This window comes from Bufo bufo, chromosome 4 (assembly GCF_905171765.1).
Source record: "Bufo bufo chromosome 4, aBufBuf1.1, whole genome shotgun sequence".
In the NCBI taxonomy this organism is placed as follows: Eukaryota; Metazoa; Chordata; class Amphibia; order Anura; family Bufonidae; genus Bufo; species Bufo bufo.
The window spans coordinates 308,182,591-308,209,228 of NC_053392.1; the positions used below are offsets into that span (position 1 = coordinate 308,182,591).

The 26,638-nt window shown below is 41.5% G+C and overlaps 1 protein-coding gene across 1 annotated transcript in view; it reads right to left on the minus strand.

The window, feature by feature from the left end:
- The window catches only part of LOC120998184 (gamma-aminobutyric acid receptor subunit rho-2-like), a 125,291-nt gene extending 106,327 nt beyond the window's left edge, over window positions 1-18,964 (minus strand). The window contains exons 1-2 of the mRNA XM_040428756.1: window positions 18,774-18,964; window positions 12,032-12,138 (exon numbers count right to left, since the gene is read on the minus strand). Coding sequence (XP_040284690.1) covers window positions 12,032-12,138; window positions 18,774-18,964 — 298 coding nt within the window. The remainder of the gene's footprint in view (window positions 1-12,031; window positions 12,139-18,773) is intronic.
- Between the last annotated feature and the right edge of the window lie 7,674 nt (window positions 18,965-26,638).

The window sequence follows — 26,638 nt, forward strand, 5'->3', positions numbered from 1 at the left end:
CACGAAATTTGTATGGTCTCCTGGTAAACCACGATCAAGTGGGAAATAATGACCTGTCCTAAGGAGGCGAGAGGGGTTGGTCTTCTGTACTGTTGCCTATACAATCATTCTACTGCCTATGCTAGGCTTTTAGACATGATGAGCACTGATAGCTCCAAGTCCTGGGTACAAATAGCACAAGACTTTTCCTCTTGTTCTCTGACAGTACTCCCCTGGTTGGTAGGTACTCCACGCTCTACCTCTCCCACGTGGTCTTTCATCCCCCACCATACTTTTGCGATACTAGCATCCATTAGCTGTCACACCTCTCTCATTGACCCTAAAGGCCCCCTCATCCCAATTGCTGATTGTGACAAACTGCCATTTGCCACTGGGCATTGTAGAGGACTGATGGCTAGCCTCCTACCCTACGACTATGGCCCCGCAACATATTACCCTTCAAGAACAGAAATATGCCGCATGTCTGGACTGTTCTTAGGACCGAACGCGGTCAGCGGTGTATACTAAAGAATCTATGGAACTGTTTTGGGCAGGAAATTGTGCTTGCGGTCGGTCATAAAGGACTTCCACTTAACTTTTGATCCGCTGGAGGGATTTGTGGGATTTTTGGAAGTGTTTATGTTTGATGTATGCAGAGTTTAAATATGTAATTTTTATGGAGATGGAATGTATGGTTTTAAAGTTACAGTGTATGTTTAAAAACTGTATTTTTACTGTCTGTGATAGTTATGTTAATCCATAATTATATCCCAGACAGAAGGGAGGATTTTGTGTATTCGGGTGGGTATTCCTCTCCTATTGTTCCCACATGTGTATTGGTGATCTCCCTTTGTCCTGGGAGATAATTGAATTGCACTTCGGGTGTCTCCAGGCAGAGAGGAGGAAACCATGATGCATTGTGGGGACCTGCATAAATACGGGCGGGTAGCCCTCAATAAAGAGTTCAGTTCATGTTTTTCTAACACTTCAAAACGGAGCCTCGTCTCGTTATTGGAGGGAATTGCTGCATCACGCTGGGGATTGCTATGCTCTGCATATTCCCTGGAGGAGAGATCTTTCCCACACGGTCCTGAATGCTGGAGGTTCATTCAGGGTGGAAGGAAGACGGCGGGGCTCCAGTTAAGCTACGGCGGTTGTGGAGTCTGCGGTGCTTTTGGTGTCCAGTGCGGTGCTTGTAAACCTCGGCGCAAGCTAGGAAGCGTCCATTAACGGAAGCGGATCCGTTACACTGATCATCCACGTTTCCCCCCAGGGCACTCCCCCTCTTCTTTTCTCCAAAGCACGAAAATGTGCCCGCTCAGGTTCTGTCATGTCCTCTCGGGATTCTCCCTGAAACCTTTATCTCTACTGTTACGCATGACCCACACACTAACCCAAAACCTCTCGGCATTCAAACAGTTATGCGTGGCCATGTCAGCAATATTTAGAAATATATCAGTTATATACAAGCTACTACTACATCAACGCTCTTCACTCCCCCCCCTTCCCCTTCTGTCAGGCCTGGGAACGTGACTTAGGTATACACCTCACCCCCTCTCAGTGGAACAGGAGCTTCCTTCTCTCTCCTAAAGCGCTGATCTTCACTAAGGCCCAGGAAACGAGTTATAAGATTTTCTCCCGATGGTATAGCATGCCTGCGCTTCTCCACAAGTGGTTCCCCACAGTATCAGACGCCTGTTGGAGATGTCACACAGCGGAAGGTATGATGATTAATATCTGGTGGCACTGTGCTGCCCTACGCCCCTTTTGGGACTCTGTACACAAGACAATCCAAGAGGTGACGGGCATCCCTGTACCAAACTCCCCTGAATCTCTCCTATTATTTGTGCTTGACCTTAACATCCCTGCCTATAAGAACTCACTTCAAGTACATGATTCAGGCAGCAAAAGCAGTCATTCCACAACACTGTAAACCCCCCTCCCCACCCTTACTAGAGGAATGGTTCAAGGAGGTCGCTCTGTATCAGCGGATAGAGGACCTAATTATCCTAACCCCCTTAGACTCCTCGAGATTTCTGAAAACCTGGAGCCCACAAGACACATTCCGTAACCGAGAAGTTCCAGAACCTACAGCTGTGAGTCAAACACATTCAGCCTCCTACCCCCCTTCCCCTTCCCCTCTCCTGCTCTCTATTTTCTTTTTAGTCACTCAATCAGTTATGTTTTATGTATGATTATTCACCCTCATGGTTTGGTACTTATGGACACAGGAAGATATATGTGTTCACCCTTATTATATGTCTATTCCGAGATTGTATCATTTGTTGACGAAGAAAAAACTATACTAAAACCCCAATAAAATACTTGAATGAGAAAAAATAAGAATAAAAGAGTGCTTTCCCATTATAATTATTCATTATTAGGAAGGTCTGTATGTGTTCTTTGATATGTAGTGGGCCACACTACATAGATGGCACCAACAAATCTCCTTGCCCACTGCAGACTATCCTTACTGTTTGGATGAAGGGCTGGTACTACACACAGGGTTGGTGTGCCAATAGCAACTCTGTACCCAGCACCCATGAGAGAGAGATGAATGTCAGTCCGAAGCACTAAAATATGAGTTGTAATTATTAGTATTATTCCTTTCATTTTGGTGGTTGTCAAGGAAGATGGATTGTTAGAGTAGTCAATATCTACAGGCAATGGGCCCCTATGCAAAGGGAGGGGGGAGTGTACTTATTTAAAATGTAACTTTTAATAAATTATGCGATAGGCAGAGTAAAAAGGACTCACTAGACGAATAAAACATACAAACATAGATAGGACCAATTGGTACCAGGCTGGTACAAATGAAAAATTCTGCTCCGTCCGTGAGGACGCGAACAGTCTTACCAGACCCTTTGTAGTTAGTGGGTACGGTTCCTTGGTAACAGGAGGCAGGAAAACCTGGGAGTATGCCGGGCGGTCACCCTCTCCCACTCAGGAGGGGTATACCAAAAGGGCAGTATCTTCGTCTGCGCAGAAACTGCTCAGACAAGAAGGATTTTGTGGCCCAGGCAGCTGACCTCAGGACAAGATTTTTACAAAGGGGGTACCCTGACTACATCTTAAGATCCGCTTACAAAGCAGCTCTTACACGACAGAGACCCACCCTATTAATGACTAAACAGCCGAACGCTCCTACCACTAAACTGTCCCGTATAATTACTACGTTCGACAGAGGTTCGAACCAGGTCAGAAAAATCCTACAATGCCACTGGGGGATCCTCAAGATGGACCCTGACCTCCAGGATATACTAGGTGACAGTCCACAAATTACATACAGACGTGGCACCAACCTGCGTGATAAATTGGTCCGCAGCCACTATTCACCTATCATGCATTCAACATGGCTGCGGTCCACCGTGGTGGGCAGTCATAGATGCGGCAGGTGCGTTGCCTGTAAGCACATCTTGACCACCAAAACCTTTACAGGTTCGGTCACGGGCAAGACGTATTCCATTCCACACTTCATCAACTGCAAATCCAGAGGTGTGATATATCGCATCTTATGTGAGTGTGGTCTGGAATTACGTCGGCCAAAACCATTAGGGAATTTCGGAGGCGGATTGGTGAGCACATGGGGGATGTCACACACAAGAGGGACACCCCTTTGTCCAAACACGTGCACACCAATCATAATGGCAAGGCCCGGTTGAAGTTCATGGGCATAGACCTTGTGAAACCCCCGCCAAGAGGAGGGGACTGGGACAAAAGCCTACTCCAACGTGAAGCACGCTGGATTTTCAATTTGAAAACAGCTGCACCAGGCGGCATGAACAAGAGGCTAAACTATGCCTGCTTTCTGTGACAATGACACTCTATTTCTGTCATCAAGCCTGGCTTATAAAGACTAATACAATCATGTTCTTCCCTTATGGCCCTTTGGGGAGGTGAGCCGCACCTGGGCAGGCACTGACTGCTGCGCATTCTCAGACACGCATTGCGGTGCATGGGCACACAGTGCAGAGCCTCCCCTCGCCCCTTCTGCATCATCACATGTATGTGATCTGCGCCCGACTACACACATGTGCTACCCCTGACTCAATTCCTTTGGGGTATATGCGCCGGTTTTGGCCCATTTCCCCTCCGGAATTGATGCAGCCACTACGTTTTGACTGCCATCCACATAATACTGTGGTTGCACTATATGGTGCATTGTTTACAGGGACCCCTGATACACCATCTCATGGCACCCCTGTCCACCACAAAAGTGCGCCCATATCTATATATCAATTTCATGTGGCCCAGCTAGTTATATCTTTAGCATCATCTGTATCCCGCCCTGTGCCCGTCCACCCTGCACTAAATGCCACTAGCCGCATCCAGGCTCTATTATTATTTACTTGGTAACCTAGGTGACGCATATACTTTGCGTCCGACGCCGTCACCAGACCACCTAGACATTGGCTGTGTGACTATTGGTCTCCGCCCACCTTCTGCCGCTATCCCGCCTTGCCTGAGTGGTGTTGCCGGCGTGTGACGTCACTGGCTGCGTCCGCCCTCTGCTCTGCTCACTGTGACTCTCCTCGGGTTTCCCTGATGCTTGGGTCACGTGACTGGACGTACGGCGGCGCTCCCGGGTGGCGTCCTGCGTCGATGACGTCACTGGGGGGGCGGGGCGACGGAATTGAGGCGCGGCTATTTAAAACTCACTTTTGAGACATACAATCGCGGCTGGTCTATACTGTCACCCCTAACCATAGGGGTTGCACATGTTTGAAAGGGATTATTAGATTCCCCAGACCGTCCTGCACAGGACTACCCCTCCTGTGCCACTCTGCTTTCCACCCTGGATTAAGCAGTCACTGCAGCCCAACCAGGCTTTAGCAGTCCACAGGCCATTACAGCCTGTTCTTTTTTCCTCAGTGTTAAACTAGCCTAAGGCTAAATACCTACGGCTATACTGTTACCTCCTGCAGTCGTTCCCCCTGAAGAAGTCACGGACAGAAACGTGCCACGTCGGGTGACCACTGGAAGTATCACCATCCATTCATCACTGAAAAAAACCTTCTGTTGTTCCAGGGTACAGGTCCACCATAGGGACAGGCTACCGGACGGCGAGTGCTCTGTATAGACAGGTAGCAGCATAATAGCCCCTCTCACCTTGATAGGGATATATAGGACTCCTCCTATTGTCTGATCTACCTGACTACACTGTCTGATCTACCTGACTACACTGTCTGATCTACCTGACTGCACAGCTGAAGCATCCGTCCTCCGCCCGGCATACTCCCAGGTTTTCCTGCCTCCTGTTACCAAGGAACCGTACCCACTAACTACAAAGGGTCTGGTAAGACTGTTCGCGTCCTCACGGACGGAGCAGAATTTTTCATTTGTACCAGCCTGGTACCAATTGGTCCTATCTATGTTTGTATGTTTTATTCGTCTAGTGAGTCCTTTTTACTCTGCCTATCGCATAATTTATTAAAAGTTACATTTTAAATAAGTACACTCCCCCCTCCCTTTGCATAGGGGCCCATTGCCTGCTCATTACTTCGGAGTGTATTCAAAGCCTGAATTGCATCAGGGCTCTGATCAATTTTTCGCTTAGTCAATATCTACCCACAAGAATTGTTTTTTAAATTACCCCTAAACTGGTGCACACTGTCCCACATCTACTAATATGAGTGCATCCAGACCTCGCTGTAAATTGAGCCAAAATTGAAGAAAAATTGTGCTGTTAATAGCATTTAAAAGAGGGAGGGGCCCAATCTCTCACCCACTGGACCAATTTACTATGAAAGTTGGCAGGTGCCTATCAAAGACCACTGGCCTGACATAAGTATAGTATTTGTCTATTAAAGGGAACCTGTCACCGGGATTTTGTGCATAGAGCTGAGGACATGGGTTGCTAGATGGCCTCTAGCACATCCGCAATACCCAGTCCCCATAGCTCTGTGTGCTTTTATTGTGTAAAAAAAACGATTTGATACATATGCAAATTAACCTGAGAGGAGTCCTGTCCCTGACTCATCTCACATACAGGACTCATTTCAGGTTAATTTGCATATGAATCAAATCGTTTTTTTTGCACAATAAAAGCACACAGAGCTATGGGGACTGGGTATTGCGGATGTGCTAGAGGCCATCTAGCAACCCATGTCCTCAGCTCTATGCACAAAATCCCGGTGACAGGTTCCCTTTAAGTCTTGTCAGAGGTACGTCCTATAAGTTTGTCTGTCAGGACAGAAAATACCTACAGTACAAAGCATTAGAAACAAAATGAAAAAAAATAATTTAAGTCCTCTAGGAGGACGAAAAATAGAAAAAATGTCTAAAAAAAAGTTTCATAAAACAAAACGTGCACCCCCCTAAAGAAATCAAGTTTTTTTTTAAACAGTTCACTATAAAAACAAAACCATATTTAGTACCATTACAGTCCTAAAGGGTTTCTGTCACCTGAAAAATGGGTATTAAGCTGGCTGACATTAGCGATGTGTTAATGTCAGCTGAACATAACTATATTAGTGCCATCTCACTACCTGTCGCCGTTATTGAGAAAAACAAACTTTTTATATATATTAAATAATATGCTAATTAGCCTCTAGGAGCAGGGGGGGACGTTGCCCCTACTCCTAGAGGCTCTGTTCTCCCACCTCTGGCTGCGCCCTGCTACACTAGATTGACAGGGGCAGGCATCGTTGGTCTCCTACCACCAGCCCTGTCTGCAGTGTAAATATCGCGCCGTTCAGTATTCGGCACAGGCACAGTGAGGAAGTCAGCAGCCGCCGAGCGTCCTTTCCTCACTGCGCCTGCGCCGAATACTGAACGGCGTGAGATTTACACTGCAGACACGGCCGGCGGGAGGAGAGGAGAGCAGCGCTGCCCTGGCCCTGTCAATCAAGAGAAGAAGGGCGTGAAAAGAGGTGGGCAAACTGAGCCTCTAGGAGCAGGTACAACGCCCCCCCTGCTCCTAGAGGCTAATTAGCATATTATAAAAGTTCGTTTTTCTCAATAACGCCGGTAGGCAGTGAGATGGCACAATATAGTTATGTTCAGCTGGCATTAGCACATCGCTAACATCAGCCAGCATAATACCCATTTTTCAGGTGACAGAAACCCATTAACAACTCATAGAATAAAGTTAACTTGTTAATTACATCAAATGGTAAATTGCAAGTAAAAAATGAAAAATGGCAGAACCGAAGGCTTTTTTTTGTTTTCTCTCTCCCCCTAAAATTATTAAATGAATAATAAATTATATGTTAATCCAAAATAGTACTAATAAAAACTTCAATATTACCTGCAGAAAACAAGACCTTATAAGGCTACTGTACATTGAATACAGCAAAATAAAAATAACTTTTTCCAAAAATGCATGCTTTATGCAAAAGGTTCTAAAACACAAAAAAACTTCACTTATTTTTTTTCGGAATGACCCATAGAATAAAGTTAGCTTATTAATAGTAAGACATGTAAACAGCAGGGGAAAAAAGCACAAAAAAAACAATGGTGACATTTTGGAGGATTTTTTTTGCATCAATCCGTCTAAAAAAAAAAAAAATTAAAAGGTTATTCCAATCTCAGACATTATGGAGCTGACAGAAATAGCTTGGCTATTTTTGGCGCTCCCACAGGAATAAATGGAGGGCAGCCGGGCATGCTTTGTGGGCTCCATTCTAAGCATAGGTACAAGTCTCAGAGGTGGGACCTGCACCTGTCAGACATTGGGGCATATCCTCGTGATAACCTCCCAATATCTGAGATGGGAATAATCCTTTAATCAATTAATTGCATGTACCCCAAAATGGTACAATTCAAAAATACTACGGGTCCTGCAAAAAACAAGCCCTATATCAATACAAAAATAAAAAGTTATGGGTCTTGAAATGAAAAACTAATGAAAAATAATTTAAAAAAAATTTTGATTGTCCATTAACCCCTTAACGCAATATCACATACATGTACATTGCTGGGCACTGATTCTCAAGGCCCAGAACCGTACATGTATACGGATAGCTGGGGTTCAGTAGTTGAGCCCACACCATCTGCAGCGGGAGCTGGTTGTAAAACAATTATTGCTGCAGCAACCATGACATGGTTTACAGAGGAACTGGGTTCCATCTGTACAGCATTGGGCCCCCCACAACTCGATCACGGGAAACATTATCTTACAGAGGTATGAAAATAAAAATAAAAAATATCAAAATTTTAACGTAAAAATAAAAATCGCTTTCCCCCCCATATCCAGTTACTTATTATTGTTAGCAACTGGAAAAAATAAAAGATACAAATAATTGGTATTGCCACATCCATAACAACTTGATCTATAAAAAGATCACACTACTAGTAAAAAAAAAGATGGACTTGCTGTTTTGGTCACCTCACTTCCCAAAAAATGGTATAAAAAAAAAGATACACATAACTGGTATTGCCACATCCATAACAACTTGATCTATAAAGAGATCACACTACTAGTATAAAAAAAAAAGATGTAATTGCTGTTTTTGGTCACCTCAAAATGATATAAAAAAAAAAGATTAAAAAGTCATATGTACCCCAAAATGATAACAATAAAAACTACAGCTGGTCCTACAAAAAGCAAACCATCATATGGGTATTAGAATATGGCAATGCAAAAAACTAATGATCTTTAAAGGGAACCTGTTAGCACCAAAATGGACCATAAACCGCCAGCAGTACCTTAAAGCTGTTGACATCAGGTTTCTAATGATGAATGATGTTCTTGTGTAAGATGTCCAAGTTGCATGATCGCCGTAAAACAACTTTTATTCCCCTGCAGGTCATATGGAGATAAGGTTTTTGAAATCAAGGAAGCAACATCTTTCACACTTGAAGTCAAGCTTGAGTGCTTCAATAGCCAAATGGCACTCCATTCCCTTGTGAGGTCTGTGATTTGCCCATACAGCTGTTTATGACCAAATATGGGTTATTGCTATACCTGACAGGCATTATCTAACAATCTCTGTGGCGCTTTTTCTCCTGTTAACCTTGGTGAAAATAGATTTTTTTTATTTTCACACTCCAATTCTAATACATTTAATGAAACATCTGTGTGGGGTCAAAATGTTCCCAACACCCCTAGATAAATTCCTTGAGGGGTATACTGTAGGTCCTTTGAGCAGGATTTTTGGCATCTCAAGGCCCTGAAAAACTGAAATGGTGTTTAAAAAACTTACTAAAAGTTGAGACTCCATAATCCGCAAGGAGCACATCCATTTCTAAAGCTGGTGTTTGAGTCAAGTAGCACTCTAGGCCACATATGGAATATTTATATAAACTGCTGAATTAAGGGAATAAATATAAATTTATTTTTTATCACCTGTGTTCCAAAACTGAATTAAAATTGAAAATATACAATAAAAAAAATTGCAATAATTTCTGCAAACTGTTGACAAACTTCCTAAGTGCCACTTTGAATACATTGAGGGTTGCAGTTTTATAAGAGAGTGAGTTATGGGAGGTTACTAATACATAGGCCTCTCAAAGCCACTCCAGAATTGAACTGGTCCATTAAAAATAGGTTTAGGATTATTTTTTTATATATATATTTGATAAATTGCTGCTAAACTTATAAGCCCTTTAACATGTTTTGGAAAATTATACCAAACTGGACATATGGCAAGTTTTAACGATGTTCTCAGGGATTTACATATTGATGACCTATCCTTAGGATAGGTCATCAATGTGATATCAGTTGGGGTCCGACTCCTAGAACCTCAAGCACAGCGCCATAAATCGTATAGTGGCTGTGCTTGTTATTGCCGCTCAGCCCCTTTCACTTGAAAGGGGCTGAGCTGTGCATAGGCTATGTGACGTCACCTAGCCTTAGAAAAGGCCTAAGAGGTCATGGAGCACTGCAGCCGATTCATATAGGTGATTGTCAGGAGTCGGATCCCCGCTGTTGTCATATTGATGACCTCTCCTGGGGATAGGTCATCAATATGTAAATCCCGGAGAACCCTTCATTAACCATTTTGTCAGGTATGACTGTCTTAAAAGCAGAGAAATTCAGATTTGGAAAACTACCAATTTTGTTACATTTTGGATTTAAAAAAAAATAAAAAAACAAAGGGGGTCATTTACTTCTTCAGTCGGAGGCACTGCCTCCGACTGAAGAGGAAAAAGTTCAGTCTCCAGAAGCGTCAAAGCTTCTTTACTGTAAGAACTGTGAATCTGTGGAATAGACTTCCTCAGGATGTGGTCACAGCAGGAACAGTGGACAGTTTCAAAAAGGGTTTAGACGAATTCTTAAAAGTAAAAAACATAAATGCTTATGAAAACGTGTAGAAATCTAAGTCTCACTTCCTCCTGGGATTCGTGTCCCCACCTATCCCTTGGTTGAACTTGATGGACGTTTGTCTTTTTTCAACCGTATTAACTATGTAACTAACTATGTAACTATCCAGATATACGCCTATAGGCGTATTTCTGGTGCACATTACGGCACAAAGGTTATTTGTGCTGCAATCACAACTTTTCCCCGCTCACGCCAGGTCTAAAAAAGTGGGCGTGGTGGGTTCAGGGAAGGAGATGAGGTGGCAGGCCCGTCTTATTCATCATTTTCTATGCCTGTTTTAGGTGTAGAAAATGGTCTAAATTTAAGACAGCAAGGAAGCTGGCTTACATTTAGACTGGCACTGGATGCGCCGAAGTTATGTAGAGGCCTGCACTTTATTTTATAACTTCAGCAAATCCACTACCAGCTATAAGGGTTATTAAGACCAGCGTCTAAAACGCCAGTCTTAATAAATAACCTCCAAAATATATTGGCCAACATTTATGATTAACATAAGTGTCATGTAAAAAAAAACTTGCTTAGATAAGTAAAAACATTCCAAAGTTATTGCCACATAAAGTGACACATTATAGATTTAAAACATGGGCCAAAACTGTCTCAGTCCTTGAAGGGTTAACATCCAAAACACGTATGGTATTAAGGAGCTAAAAAAGTCTCAAATCTTGCAGTTCACCAGCAATCCATCCATTAATCATACACATTATGAATTGTCACAATTCACAAATATATTTTGCTACATGCACTTTTTTAATTGTAATTTTATTAAAGATTTTTCATTTTGAACAGGAATTACAATCAGGATCAAAGGCAGAAAGATCAACCAACAAAACAGCATCAGCAATGCAGAATTAATAGCTTCCAAAAGTGACCACTGTCAAAAAAAAAGCTAAAAAAAAACTATTAGAAATCAATTTATCGAACTTCTATATGCTATCATTATTATATTAGGTGTCCTAACTATTAGGAATCACTGAAGAAACTCTTAGTAGGACGTCAATCAGAGGTTGCCAACTGAAATGGAAAAACAATGGAAAGGGAAAAAAAACAGTCATGACTACTGACAAGACAGACACTGTAAGAGTAGAGTACAGGAAGGATGAAGGGAAAGGATTATTTCGCCAAACTCCAGGGTCACATTTGTCTGGCAACGCAGTAAGAATCCAACACATCCCAGATAGGAAAGAGGTCCACTTTATCTTGCACTAATGTAGTCAAGTATTCCATAGTTCTGACCTCCGCCTCCCTAGTAAGTAGATCCGAAATACCTAGAGGATCAGTATACTTCCAAAACTAGGTAAAAAGGCAGCGAGCTGCCGTCAGTACCTGTAACAACAATTTAAGTGAGTACTTCCTAACTGGTGTGGGCGTTATGTTCAGTAGATATGATAAAGGGGCAAGGGAGATATTGCAGCCCAAGAGGTCATAGAGGAGAGTGCTAACATTACCTCAAAAAAGACGAATGAGTGGGCAATCCCAAAAAAATATGTGAAAGAGTTCCCCCAGAAGTCCCACACCTCCAACATACCCCTGGAACCGCCGGATTCATCCTATGGAGGAGGTCGGAAGTATGATACCAATAAATATGTATCTTCTACTGATTCACTTTAGATATAATGGACCATGAAGACTTCGCTACTCTCCTCCATATGAGACACCTGGCGTTGTCAAGCAATGTCCTTCCTAGATATTCTTCCCATTGAACCATATATACTGTATATGTCTAGGCATCGGATCGTGGTTCAAAAAGTATGGCTACATGCCATTTTAATGTGAATAAAATCTTACCTCCAAATGCTGGCCTCATAGTAAAATCATGTTCATCAACTCTAATCAGCTGATCATTTTTATGTTTTCGAAGTTTAGTGAGATCATGATTCTTTTTATATACATGGCTGAAAAATAAAAATGTATAATTTATCAGTTTGTAAAGATTACCTTAATCATTCCCCAGAAAAAAGGGCTTTAAAAGGTGTTGTCTCACTTCAGCAAATGACATTTATCATGTAGAGAAAGAACATACAAGACACTTACTAATGTATTGTGATAGTCAAACCAGCAAAGGAGGCAATATGGACAATTTTTTTCATCACATTATACAGATACGAGGTGGCCAGGGCAGGAGTTGCTGTGCATGCATGCCTATGCTCACTCCCACAGTCACGGCCACAAGACATGCTGGCGCTTTTTCCTATAGTGTTCAAGCACTGATGGATTGCAGGGTGGATGTAACCTCTTGATGCAAGCAGTGCATAATGCAATGAAAAAATTAATCAAGTCCATAAAGGAGGCAATATGGACAATACATTAGTAACTGCCTTGTATTAACTTTGTCTACATGATCAATGCCATTTGCTGAAGTGAGACAACCCCTTTAACTACAGTGGGTCCTTCAAATTATACTACTCACAAAAAGTTAGCGATATTTGGCTTTCGGGTGCAATGTATGGAAAACATAAAAAGTTAAAAGGTACAGTGATATCATATCATGAAAGTAGGGCCTTTAAGTAGAAGCATGCAATGGTGATTTCCTCATCTCTTACAATTTATTGAAATAAAAGCCAACAGTGGTCGGTATACACACACAAAAACTTGTCATGTGGCCTTGAGCATCAATTCTAGCTTGACAATGGTGTCTCATGCAGTTCACAAGTGAACTTATTGTCTTCTGGTGCATGGCATCCCACTCTTGAAGTGTGGTCCTCTACACAACGACTCAGCTGATCCCGTAGGTTTTCAATGGGATTCAGGTCTGGAGAATGCTCAGACCACTCCATTGGAGGTACCCCAGTCTCCAGCAGCTGTTCCCTAATGATGCAACCTCGATGAGCTGTCCATGAAGATGAAATTAGGCCTGTGTTGTTTATGCAGAGGCACAATAACGTGATTAATGATGTTATTCAAGTAGTATGGGCTTGTCACTGTACCAGTCACAAAGTGTACAGCAGTTCTGTATTGACTAGACACCTGCCCACACTGTAACACCACCACCACCAAAGACTCGTCTAGTGACAACAGTGGCTGATGCATAGTGCTTTCCTTGATATTTCCAACATCATTTCTGCTCAGCGTGATTTAACTTTCATCAGTGAACAGCACTGAGGCCCACTGGTCCCTTGTCCAGCGTAGATGCTCCCTGGCCCATGCAAGGTGATGACGCCTGTGGTCAGGTACCCTTGCAGGTCGTCTAGCACGCTGATGTAAACAGTTTCAAATGGTCTGATGTGACACTTGGGTGCCTCTCACCTTCCTTAAATGTGCCTGGAGTTGTGTAGCATTGATCATCCGGTTCCGCAGAGTATTGTTCATAATGAAGCGGTCATCAGTGTGGAATATGGTCAAAGGACGTCCATTTCTATGCCATCCTGTGACTCTTCCAGTCTCTCTGTATCTCTGTTGCAACCTGCCGATGACACTCTGTGACACTCTAAACTCAGTGGCAACTTCCGTCTGAGAACATTCTGCTTCAAGCCTCGCAATGGCCAGGTACTGTTGATCAATTGTTAGGTGTCGTCTTGGCCTCATGATTTTAAAATGTGAACAGCATGATGAGGAGGACTGTTTAAATACCAATTTTAATTGAACCAGGAAATTTATTGGGCGATTCATGGATCAAAAAACTTGTTGAGAATTTTGCCGTTAAGTTCCTTGATAGAGAACAGAAAGTTGTGCAAAAAGTACTGAAACATTCAACAGTTGGACATGTGCATTCGAAAGTTTAGAGAAGGTCACATTAAGTTCACCTGTAAAGGTTAGAGTGCATTTTAGGTTCATCCTGAAATTTCACCCACAAGCCAAATATCCCTAACTTTTTGTGAGTAGTGTATAATAGCCTCTGGTCACAAATATTTCAACACGCAATGGTATTTTTTTGCACCACTGTAACTTGAAACCACATTCAGTGGCACAGACACTGCCGATTTGCACCACATGCAATTGACTCGAAGATCCAGGCAATCAACATGGGTATTTCACTAGCAAAACCTGTATTACTGAAAAGCACCAGTTCTGTGGCATTAAAAAAGTCACAAAACTCGGTTTTGTGACTTTTTCAGTCACAACTGGCATTTTTACACCGCCCTCCCCAAGTTTCCAGAAAGGGGGCGTGGAAAGGGGTGGGGTGTGGGCAGGGCCATCAGCTCTAGGACAGTCATCATTGCCAGAAACTGGTGTAAATAATTAATGAAATTTAAGGCAGCCCTAAGCTGCCATAGATTTCATTTTGGAACACGGAATGCCGTAGGAGGCGTGTCATTTAGGCCCTATCAAAACCAGCGTTATAAGGGCCTGTGTGTACTATACTGGATCCTAAAGAAGCTCCTGTCTTTTACAGCTTCCAGCAGCTATTGCCTTTTTTCCAGCAGTTATTTCTGTATTTTATACAGATCGATTTGCTTTATATTTATTAGTTTTATATTTCTTTATATCATTTTTTTTCTTATTTTGATATGACATTGTGATGGCCTTAAAAGCAATTATTGCTTTGCCAAAGAATTATGGTTTCAAGTTAAAATTGTCATCACAGAATTAATTAAAGGGGTTGAAAGTTATCCCCTTTCCACAGGATAGGGAATAACTAATTGACCGCTGGAGGTCTGACCTCCATAAATAGCCAAGCGCTGTACTCTGCTATCTCCGGCAGTCCCTTGGAGAATGAATGAAGCAGCAGGACACATGCTCCACCTGCCACTACATCAGATGGGGAAAACGGGACCCCCCATTCTTGGTTTGGTGGGGGTCCCAGCGGTTGTGTCCCGAGTGATCAGTTAAGGTCTCTTTACACAGGACGACTCGGGAAGGAAGTCAACCTTCCTGACAATCTGCTGCTTGCTGGTAGAGGAGGCTGCTGTATTTACATGCAGCGATCTCCTCCACAGTACGAGGAGCACTCGCTAATGCCATCGCTCTTTCCCATACTGATTTGTTGTTTGCTGACAGCAGATTGTGTATACACAGCACGATCTGCTGCAAGCAAACAACAAGTTTTGTGTCTGCACAAACGATCGGATTACCCGATGAACAATCATCGGGTATTCAGCGGTACATTTACTCTGCCAGATAATCACTAATGAGCATTCCTATGAACGCCAGTTAGAAATTATCTTTAAGATTTTTGGGTCACGTGAAGGGCTCTTTGCAAACTAAGCACAACAACCCCTTTAATATTGTAACTATTGGGACCTATGTAATTATGTAATTTCCAAACCATTTCTAAATAGTCTGTTTAGTCGTAGAGTTTATTTTTTTAAATGAAAATTCCTTGTTTTGGCTTCAGGTGATACCTTTTTACGGTCAGCAGTGGCTTATTCTAAAGCAGGACTTCCAACATTTCTCTTGCTTTGTACAATACATAAAGCCTGCATTTTACAGTTTCTATGTACGTACACCACGTTAATCTGCAGAGAATTAAAAATTTTGGGAAGCATTAAATTATTCCTAAATGTTGCTATTAATGAACTTTCAAACTCTAACAAATCCGTATTTCAGATATTAGACTAAGTACAACATGTTTGTTGGATATGTGCCAAGAAGAATCATTTGTGAAGAAAATGCAACTGTTTCTTTTGGAGGCTAATATACTGAATACTCTGGTTGGGTTTCTGTAAATCAGCTCTATCAAATAATCTAAAGGGGCACTTTATAAATAATGTTATAATCAAAGGGCACATCGAGACCATTGACAGATTGTATGACTGGTTTAAAAGATTTAGTTTCTGATGTAACCCAGGGCACACTGAGCCAGATAATATTTCATGATTATACCATCCTATCATAGGTAAAGCCAAGATGTATTCTATGTGATAATAATGTTATTGAAATGTTATTTGTTGCCCCTTTATAAAAAAAATTATCATATTGTGAGAACATCTGAATATTCGTCCGTTACAGTGCCTTGCAAAAGTATTCACCCCCTTTACTGTTTTGGTGCCTCACAAGTACAACCTGGAATTAACATAGATTGTTTGCGGATTTGCATCATTTAATTTACAGAACATGCCCACAAATTTGAAGATGTTTTTTTTATTTTATATATATATATATATATATATATATATATTGTGAAGCAAACAACAAATAGGACAAAATAACAGAAAAAGTCAATGTGCATAACTATTCACCCCCCTAAATTCAATACTTTGTAGAGCCACCTTTTCCGGCAATCACAGCTCCAAGTCGCTTTGGATAAGTCTCTATGAGCTTGCCACATCTTACCACTGGGATTTTTGCCCATTCCTCTTTGCAAAACTGCTCCAGCTCCTTCAAGTTGAATGATTTGCGCTTGTGAACAGCAATCTTTAAGTCTGACCACAGATTTTCTATTGGATTGAGATCTAGGCTTTGACTAGGCCATTCCAACACATTTACATGTTTCCCCTTAAACCACTCAAGTGTTGCTTTAGCAGTGTGTTTGGGGTCATTGTTCTGATGGAAAGTGAACTTCCGTCCTAGCCTCAAAATATGCACAGAGTGGTACAGGTTTTGCTCAAGAATATCCCTGTATTTAGCACCATCCATCTTTCCCTCAACTCTGACCAGTTTTCCAGTCCTGGCTGCTAAAAAATTGTGTTCTTTGGGTGATGTGATGTGTTGGGTTTGCGCCAGACATAGCGTTTTCTTTGATGGCCGAAAAGTTAAATTTTAGTCACATCAGATCAGAGCACCTTTCTCCATACATTTTGGGAGTCTCCCACATGCCTTTTCGCAAACTCACAACGTGCCTTTTTGTTTTTTGCCGAAAGTAATGGCTTTCTTCTGGCCACTCTGCCATAAAGCCCAATGGAGCATACGGCTTATTGTTGTCCTATGTACAGATACTCCAGTCTCTGCTGTGGAACTCCAGGGTTACCTTAGGTCTCTGTGCTGCCTCTCTGATTAATGCCCTCCTTGCCCGGTCCGTGAGTTTTGGTGGCCGGCAGGTTTGCTGTTGTGCCATGTTCTTTCCATTTGGTTATGATAGATTTGATGGTCCTCCTGGGGATCATCAAAGATTTGGATATTTGTTTATAACCTAACCCCGACTTGTACTTCTCAACAATATTGTCCCTTACTTGTTTGGAGATTTCCTTGGTCTTCATGGCAGTGTTTGGTTAGTGATGCCTCTTGCTTGGGTGTTGCAGCCTCTGGGGCCTTTCAAAAAAGGTGTGTATATGTAATGACAGATCATGTGACACTTAGATTGCACACAGGTGGACATCATTTCACTAATTATGTGACTTCTGAAGGTAATTGGTTGCACCAGAGCTTTTTATGGGCTTCCTAACAAAGGGGGTGAACACATACGCACATGCTAATTTTCTGTTTTCCATTTCCAAACAATAGTTTTATTTATACATTTTTCTCATTTTACTTCACCAGACTATTGTGTTCTGATCCATCACATAACATTCAGATCCATCACATAACATTCAGATCAACAAAACATTGAACTTAAGGCTGTAATGTAACAAAACACGAAAAAAGTGAAGGGTGGTGAATTCTTTTGCAAAACACTATGTTTTAAATTATATATGAAGTTAAATGAAATGATGACATTCAGATTTGTGGCATTATGGAATCATTAGACCTATGAAGCTGTGTTCTATACTGCTACATTCATACTTATGTTACTAAATATCCATAGGATACTATTAAACAATAGTGTCGTCCCTCCCCCCCCCCCCTCATACCTGCAAACCACAACCTGTCTCCGAAGCCTTCTAGCAGTCACAAGACCCAGATTCACTAGTCTTTACTCCTAACTCTTGTCTTTGCACTACACTATAAAGGCATATCTCCAAGTCATTTCATTCTAGGGAACAGGAATGAGGTGTGACATGGCATCATTATTAGCAATACAGATCATTATTTCAAAAATTCTTGAAAACCACAGCTTTGCCAACTGTACAGCTTACTGATTATAGATGATGATATATATATATATATATATGAAGATACAAAAATTCAGGGCAGCATACCTGATGAAACAACCAGTAGCAAGGGCTGTCAGCGGTATTGCACCTTACCAAGGTTGCACGGGTGAATAAAAGGATCCCACTATTTTCACATACTGGAAGTGCTGCGGTGTATTTATTTTTATTCACAATTGTTTAAGTGTATTATTTACTGTATGTGTCCAAGTGGTGCTGAATAAATGTTTCCCCTCTATCACTTTTACCCCTCTCTAATTCCCACATAAATACTTTAAATACAGTATTTAAATACCAATGATACCCAGAAACAAATCAACTGTTTGCCTCAAAATACACCAGACTAGGAACATCCTATTTTTATCCTGGGTTTATATTATCAGATCACCATGGTTTAGGATAGTGCATACAATGTTCTAAGTAAAAACCATGTAAATCCATATGCAGAAATATAGTGCTGTGTTATACTATATAGGGCATATACAGATAAAATGCATTTGTCATTTTGCATCATAAGGTAACTCCCCATATTACTGTAATGCAATAGGTTTAGTCTAATACAGTAGGCACAGCTATGACAAAATCGCATAGAAGACAGTACGTCCTCTTCTAGGAATGCTTACCTGGCTTGCTTTTGCACTTCCATTTGATTTGCCCATCTTCTCCTCCTATGCTTTCTGCTTTCTGTGAGGAGGATGAGGCAGAAAATCAACAGAAGGAGTTTAAATGAATGAGGCATTTTCAGAATAGTGGATGGAAAATGATCTGCTCTGTAGTTTCTCCCAGCAGTGGCAGTGCCTACTGGAGCACACATTGAGTCAGCTGTTTGTCCCAGGAAACATACTGGCAGGACAGATCAGTGTGCAGGCTGTGCTTCTGATTCCTGTAAAGTACTACTGATATCACTGGCTTTCCTTACATGAATGATAAGCACTGGCCATTTCAAAGGGCTACTAGAAGTTGGCTGTGCTATACTACATATCCCCCGGGGTCGTAGAACAGAGATTTCATTAAACCCCTTACATAATAGGCATGTGGTTCACAATGCAATCATGGGCACACTGGATGATTCATCAGAGCACTAATCTGGGTTAGATTTTCATGGTAAACCACAGAATCTTTTCAAACATTTAGAAATGTGGATTTAAGATTTGTATTTTGTCATTTTAACTAATAATATAGAACCGCATATCGTATATTCTAAAGCTCTATAAACAAAGAGATGTTAAATATTTAGAGAAAGACTGTATATTAGTTATACAGGTTATGGATAGAGTGATACGAACAGTAGTAATTGACAAAGCATAAATGTACTATGCTGCCAAACTTAGCTCTGTTTGTCTCATGAAGATGATCCTTTTTAGAGTGGAGCTGGCCGAGCCCTCACATTTAGGTTCGAAAAACCTTTCAGCAGATTTTGCTTGAGGAAGTTGCAGTTGCAGCCACTCAAATGAATAGCCGGATCCACTGAAAGGAACGCTGCCCTTCAATAGTGATTTTAGATTGATTTAGCCGAATTGGTCAATCAACTTAATTTGGGTCTAAATTGATTCTGCCCAGATAGAAATCTGTATTTTTCGCTTTATAAGACGCACCTGATGATAAGACGCACCTAGATTTTTGAGGAGGGAAATAAGAAAACAAATATTTTGAACCAAAAGGTGTGCTTTTGGGGGGTTTTGAACTAATGGTGGTCTGTGGATGACGCACTGTTATGGGGGACCTGTGGATGACACTGTTATGGGGGGATCTGTGGATGACTCACTTTTATGGGGAATCTGTGGATGACGCACTGTTATGAGGGGAATGTGTGGATGATATACTACTACGGGGGATGTGTGGATGACACACATATAACATCTTATGTAATGGGGGTCACTATTCACACAGGGACAATATACTGTGACACATATGATACTGTGACCAGCATAAGATGATCTTATAGTGGTCACAGTATCATATGTGTGACAGTATATTGTCCCTGTGCGAATAGTGACCCCCATTACACCACAGGGCACACAGTAGACTTTATATGTAAAATCTTTTAATGGCTCTGCTTTCTTCTATAACAGTACTCACTATAAAAAGCAGCAGTCCGGCCAGCATGTGACGTCACTCACTCAGTCAGTCACGCTCCTGCCAGCTTCATTAATGAAGTGGGAGGAGCATGACCTGTTATAGAAGAAAGCAGTTTTCATATGTAAAGTCTATAATCTTCAATCAGTGTCTCTGCTTTAAACTAGGGCAATTCTCTGTAGTAGTACAACTCACTATGAAAGCGTCAGGCAGACGGCAGCGTAACCTCGCGATGCTCACTCATTCACGCTCCTGCTCCTCCTTCATGAATGAAGTGGGAGGAGCGTGAAGGACTAAGAATGTATTACAGTACAGTGACTGCATCAGGCCCCGCCGCAAGTGTTGCCAGCCTCCGTCCCCTCCTCCCACCCCTCTGATACATCGCAGGCCGCAATGTATCAGCGTCACCAAAGTAAACATGGCAGTGTTCACTTTATAAGACGCACTGCCATATTCCCCCCACTTTTGGGGGGGGGAGTGCGTCTTATAAAGCGAAAAATACGATACTCCAATTGTCCTGAAAATGTGTGGATGAAACTCTTAGGTCACCTAATCTCTGACCTTTAATTTTTTTAATTAGTTTTTTTTCTCTCGTTATCTTCAAAATTCGCTTGAAGCAAATCACCCAAATTTTTTGGATTTGGACAAAACTTAAATTTTTGATAAATTTGGGTTAACTTCGATTCATTTACAATCAATGCCGTCACCTCTATCGACAACCCCTTTAAAGGCTATATAGACCTTAGGATAGTTTGCAGATGGACTGACATTTAACCGCATGTATCACAAAAACTGCTGAAGATTTTTAATAAAGACCAAATGAAAAATGATTTTTAGCCCAAAATGAGGAAAATGGAATTATAAAATAAAATTTCCTCAAAAGGCGTCCATAACCTTTAACCACTTCAGCCCCCTTAGCTTAAACACCCTTAATGACCAGACCACTTTTTACACTTCTGCACTACACTACTTTCACCGTTTATTGCTCGGTCATGCAACTTACCACCCAAATGAATTTTACCTCCTTTTCTTCTCACTAATAGAGCTTTCATTTGGTGGTATTTCATTGCTGCTGACATTTTTACTTTTTTTGTTATTAATCGAAATTTAACGATTTTTTTGCAAAAAAGACATTTTTCACTTTCAGTTGTAAAATTTTGTAAAAAAAAACGACATCCATATATACATTTTTCTCAAAATTTATTGTTCTACATGTCTTTGATAAAAAAAAAAAAATGTTTTGGTAAAAAAAAAAAAAATGGTTTGGGTAAAGGTTATAGCGTTTACAAACTATAGTACAAAAATGTGAATTTCCGCTTTTTGAAGCAGCTCTGACTTTCTGAGCACCTGTCATGTTTCCTGAGGTTCTACAATGGCCAGACAGTACAAACACCCCACAAATGACCCCATTTCAGAAAGTAGACACCCTAAAAGGTATTCGCTGATGTGTGGTAAGTAGTTTCTCTGGGTGAGAGAAATATCTTGGCAAAAGACAACTTTTCCCATTTTTTTATACAAAGTTGGCATTTGACCAAGATATTTATCTCACCCAGCATGGGTATATGTAAAATGACACCCCAAAACACATTGCCCAACTTCTCCTGAGTACGGCGATACCAGATGTGTGACACTTTTTTACAGCCTAGGTGGGCAAAGGGGCCCACATTCCAAAGAGCACCTTTAGGATTTCACAGGTCATTTTTTACACATTTTGATTTCAAACTACTTACCACACATTAGGGCCCCTAGAATGCCAGGGTAGTATAACTACCCAACAAGTGACCCCATTTTGGAAAGAAGACACCCCAAGGTATTCCGTGAGTGGCATGGCGAGTTCCTAGAATTTTTTATTTTTTGTCACAAGTTAGCGGAAAATGATGATTTTCTTTTCTTTTTATTTTTCTTACAAAGTCTCATATTCCACTAACTTGTGACAAAAAATAAAAACTTCCATGAACTCACTATGCCCATTACGAAATACCTTGGGGTGTCTTCTTTCCAAAATGGGGTCACTTGTGGGGTAGTTATACTGTCCTGGCATTTTAGGGGCCCAAATGCGTGCGAAGTAGTTTGTAATCAAAATCTGTAAAAAATGGCCGGTGAAATCCGAAAGGTGCTCTTTGGAATGTGGGCCCCTTTGCCCACCTAGGCTGCAAAAAAGTGTCACACATGTGGTATTGCCGTACTCAAGAGAAGTTGGGCAATGTGTTTTGGGGTGTCATTTTACATATACCCATGCTGGGTGAGATAAATATCTTGGTCAAATGCCAACTTTGTATAAAAAAAATGGGAAAAGTTGTCTTTTGCCAAGATGTTTCTCTCACCCAGCATGGGTATATGTAAAAAGACACCCCAAAACACATTGCCCAACTTCTCCTGAGTACGGCGATACCAGATGTGTGACACTTTTTTGCAGCCTAGGTGGGCAAAGGGGCCCACATTCCAAAGAGCACCTTTCGGATTTCACCGGCCATTTTTTACAGATTTTGATTTCAAACCACTTCTCACGCATTCGGGCCCCTAAAATGCCAGGGCAGTATAACTACCCCACAAGTGACCCCATTTTGGAAAGAAGACACCCCAAGGTATTTCGTGATGGGCATGGCGAGTTCATGGAAGTTTTTATTTTTTGTCACAAGTTAGTGGAATATGAGACTTTGTAAGAAAAAAAAATTAAAAATCATCATTTTCCACTAACTTGTGACAAAAAATAAAAAATTCTAGGAACTCGCCATGCCACTCACGGAATACCTTGGGGTGTCTTCTTTCCAAAATGGGGTCACTTATGGGGTAGTTATACTGCCCCGGCATTCTAGGGGCCCTAATGTGTGGTAAGTAGTTTGAAATCAAAATGTGTAAAAATGACCTGTGAAATCCTAAAGGTGCTCTTTGGAATGTGGGCCCCTTTGCCCACCTAGGCTGCAAAAAAGTGTCACACATGTGGTATCGCCGTACTCAGGAGAAGTTGGGCAATGTGTTTTGGGGTGTCTTTTTACATATACCCATGCTGGGTGAGAGAAATATCTCTGCAAAAGACAACTTTTCCCATTTTTTATACAAAGTTGGCATTTGACCAAGATATTTATCTCACCCAGCATGAGTATATGTAAAATGACACCCCAAAACACATTGCCCAACTTCTCCTGAGTACGGCGATACCAGATGTGTGACACTTTTTTGCAGCCTAGATGCGTAAAGGGGCCCAAATTCCTTTTATGAGGGCATTTTTAGACATTTGGATCCCAGACTTCTCACGCTTTAGGGCCCCTAAAATGCCAGGGCAGTATAAATACCCCACATGTGACCCCATTTTGGAAAGAAGACACCCCAAGGTATTCAATGAGGGGCATGGCGAGTTCATAGAAATTTATTTTTTTGGACGCAAGTTAGCGGAAATTTTTTTATTTTTTTTTCTCACAGTCTCCCTTTCCGCTAACTTGGGACAAAAATTTCAATCTTTCATGGACTCAATATGCCCCTCACGGAATACCTTAGGGTGTCTTCTTTCCGAAATGGGGTCACATGTGGGGTATTTATACTGCCCTGGCGTTTTAGGGGGCCTAAAGCGTGAGAAGAAGTCTGGAATATAAATGTCTAAAAAAAATTTATGCATTTGGATTCCGTAAGGGGTATGGTGAGTTCATGTGAGACTTTGTAAGAAAAAATAATAATAAAATTTCCGCTAACTTGGGCCAAAAAAAATGTCTGAATGGAGCCTTACAGGGGGGTGATCAATGACAGGGGGGTGATCACGGAGTCTATATGGGGTGATCACCCCCCTGTCATTGATCACCCCCCTGTAAGGCTCCATTCAGACGTCCGTATGTTTTTTACAGATCCACGGATACATGGATCGGATCCACAAAACACATATGAACGTCTGAATGGAGCCTTACAGGGGGGTGATCAATGACAGGGGGGTGATGACAGGGGGGTGATCAGGGAGTCTATATGGGGTGATCACCCCCCTGTCATTGATCACCACCCTATAAGGCTCCATTCAGATGTCCGTATGTGTTTTGCGGATCCGATCCATGTATCCGTGGATCCGTAAAAAACATACGGACGTCTGAATGGAGCCTTACAGGGGGTTGATCAATGACAGGGGGGTGATCAGGGAGTCTATATGGGGTGATCAGGGGTTAATAAGTGACCGGGGGGGGGTGTAGTGTAGTGGTGTTTGGTGCTACTTATTACTGAGCTGCCTGTGTCCTCTGGTGGTCGATCCAAACAAAAGGGACCACCAGAGGACCAGGTAGCAGGTATATTAGACGCTGTTATCAAAACAGCGTCTAATATACCTGTTAGAGGTTAAAAAAAAAAAAAAAAAAAATCGCATCTCCAGCCTGCCAGCGAACGATCGCCGCTGGCAGGCTGGAGATCCACTCGCTTACCTTCCGATCCTGTGAACACTCACAGGAAATCTCGAGTCTCGCGAGATGACGCGTATATGTGTGACTCTGCGCAGAGCTGCCGCCTCCGGAACGCGATCCTGCATTAGGCGGTCCGGAGGCGGTTAAAGGAGTTGTTCCACAAAAATATTCTACAGCTTTCAAAAGAGCACCTGCATCTGAATACTTTATTTGCATGTAATCAAACCTTTGGTATAGCTATTGAGTTATTCAATAAAATGTATCTGTATAGCACCACCTGCTGTTTGTGTGTTTTCTTATTTCTTTGACCTGCTCACTTAGATGGCCACCATGCTCAGTTTCATCCTTCAACTGCCTCCTGAGCTGTGATAAAGAGAGCATGGACACGCCTCCTGAGCTGTGATAGGGAGAGCATGGACACGCCCCCTTAGCTGCAGCAGAAAAGACACTCCCCTTGAGCTGTCAGCTTGATATAAATCTAGCTGAGCAATGAGTGGGGAGATCTCTGGATCCATGTGAGGTACAGGGCTGGTTCTGTTAGAAAGAGATTGTCATGTACTATATGATGTCTGATTTTAATTTTTTACATTAGTCATGGGATAACCTCTTTAAGGACCAGATAATTTTGGGGGGACTTGTTTGTAAACTACTATAAGTTATTGTACAGTTTGTTAAAATCATGAGAATACCAAACACGCACTGTATTTTCCTCTATATAAGACATACCTGCCCATAAGACACACCTAGTTTTTAGCTTATGCTATTTACACTGTATAGTTTCAGGTGCCATGGCTGTCCGAAACAGCTGATCAATGGAGGTGCCATCGGACCCCCCCCATTCTGATACTGATATCCTATCCTGAGGATAGATCATTAAAATCTGAAGTCTAAAACAACTCCTTTAAGGGATTAAGCAATTACTTCCTGAGTTTAAATCTCTTATATACAGTCAGGTCCATAAATATTGGGACATCAACACAATTTTAAAAATTTTGGCTCTATACACCACTACAATGGATTTGAAATGAAACAAACAAGATTTGCTTTAACTGCAGACTGTCAGCTTTAATTTGAGGGTATTTACATCCAAATCAGGTGAACGGTGTAGGAATTACAACAGTTTTCATATGTGTCTCCCACTTGTTAAGGAACCAAAAGTAATGGGACAGAATAATCATCATAAATCAAACTTTCACTTTTTAACCACCTCAGCCCCCAGTGCTTAAACACCCTGAAAGACCAGGCCACTTTTTACACTTCTGACCTACACTACTTTCACCGTTTATTGCTCGGTCATGCAACTTACCACCCAAATGAATTTTACCTCCTTTTCTTCTCACTAATAGAGCTTTCATTTGGTGGTATTTCATTGCTGCTGACATTTTTACTTTTTTTGTTATTAATCGAAATTTAACGATTTTTTTGCAAAAAAATGACATTTTTCACTTTCAGTTGTAAAATTTTGCAAAAAAAAACGACATCCATATATAAATTTTGCTCTAAATTTATTGTTCTACATGTCTGATAAAAAAAAAATGTTTGGGTAAAAAAAAAATGGTTTGGGTAAAAGTTATAGCGTTTACAAACTATGGTACAAAAATGTGAATTTCCGCTTTTTGAAGCAGCTCTGACTTTCTGAGCACCTGTCATGTTTCCTGAGGTTCTACAATGCCCAGACAGTACAAACACCCCACAAATGACCCCATTTCGGAAAGTACACACCCTAAGGTATTCGCTGATGGGCATAGTGAGTTCATAGAACTTTTTATTTTTTGTCACAAGTTAGCGGAAAATGATGATTTTTTTTCTTTTTTTTTTTTTTCTTACAAAGTCTCATATTCCACTAACTTGTGACAAAAAATAAAAAGTTCTATGAACTCACTATGCCCATCAGCGAATACCTTGGGGTCTCTTCTTTCCAAAATGGGATCACTTGTGGGGTAGTTATACTGCCCTGGCATTCTAGGGGCCCAAATGTGTGGTAAGGAGTTTGAAATCAAATTCTGTAAAAAATGACCTGTGAAATCCGAAAGGTGCTC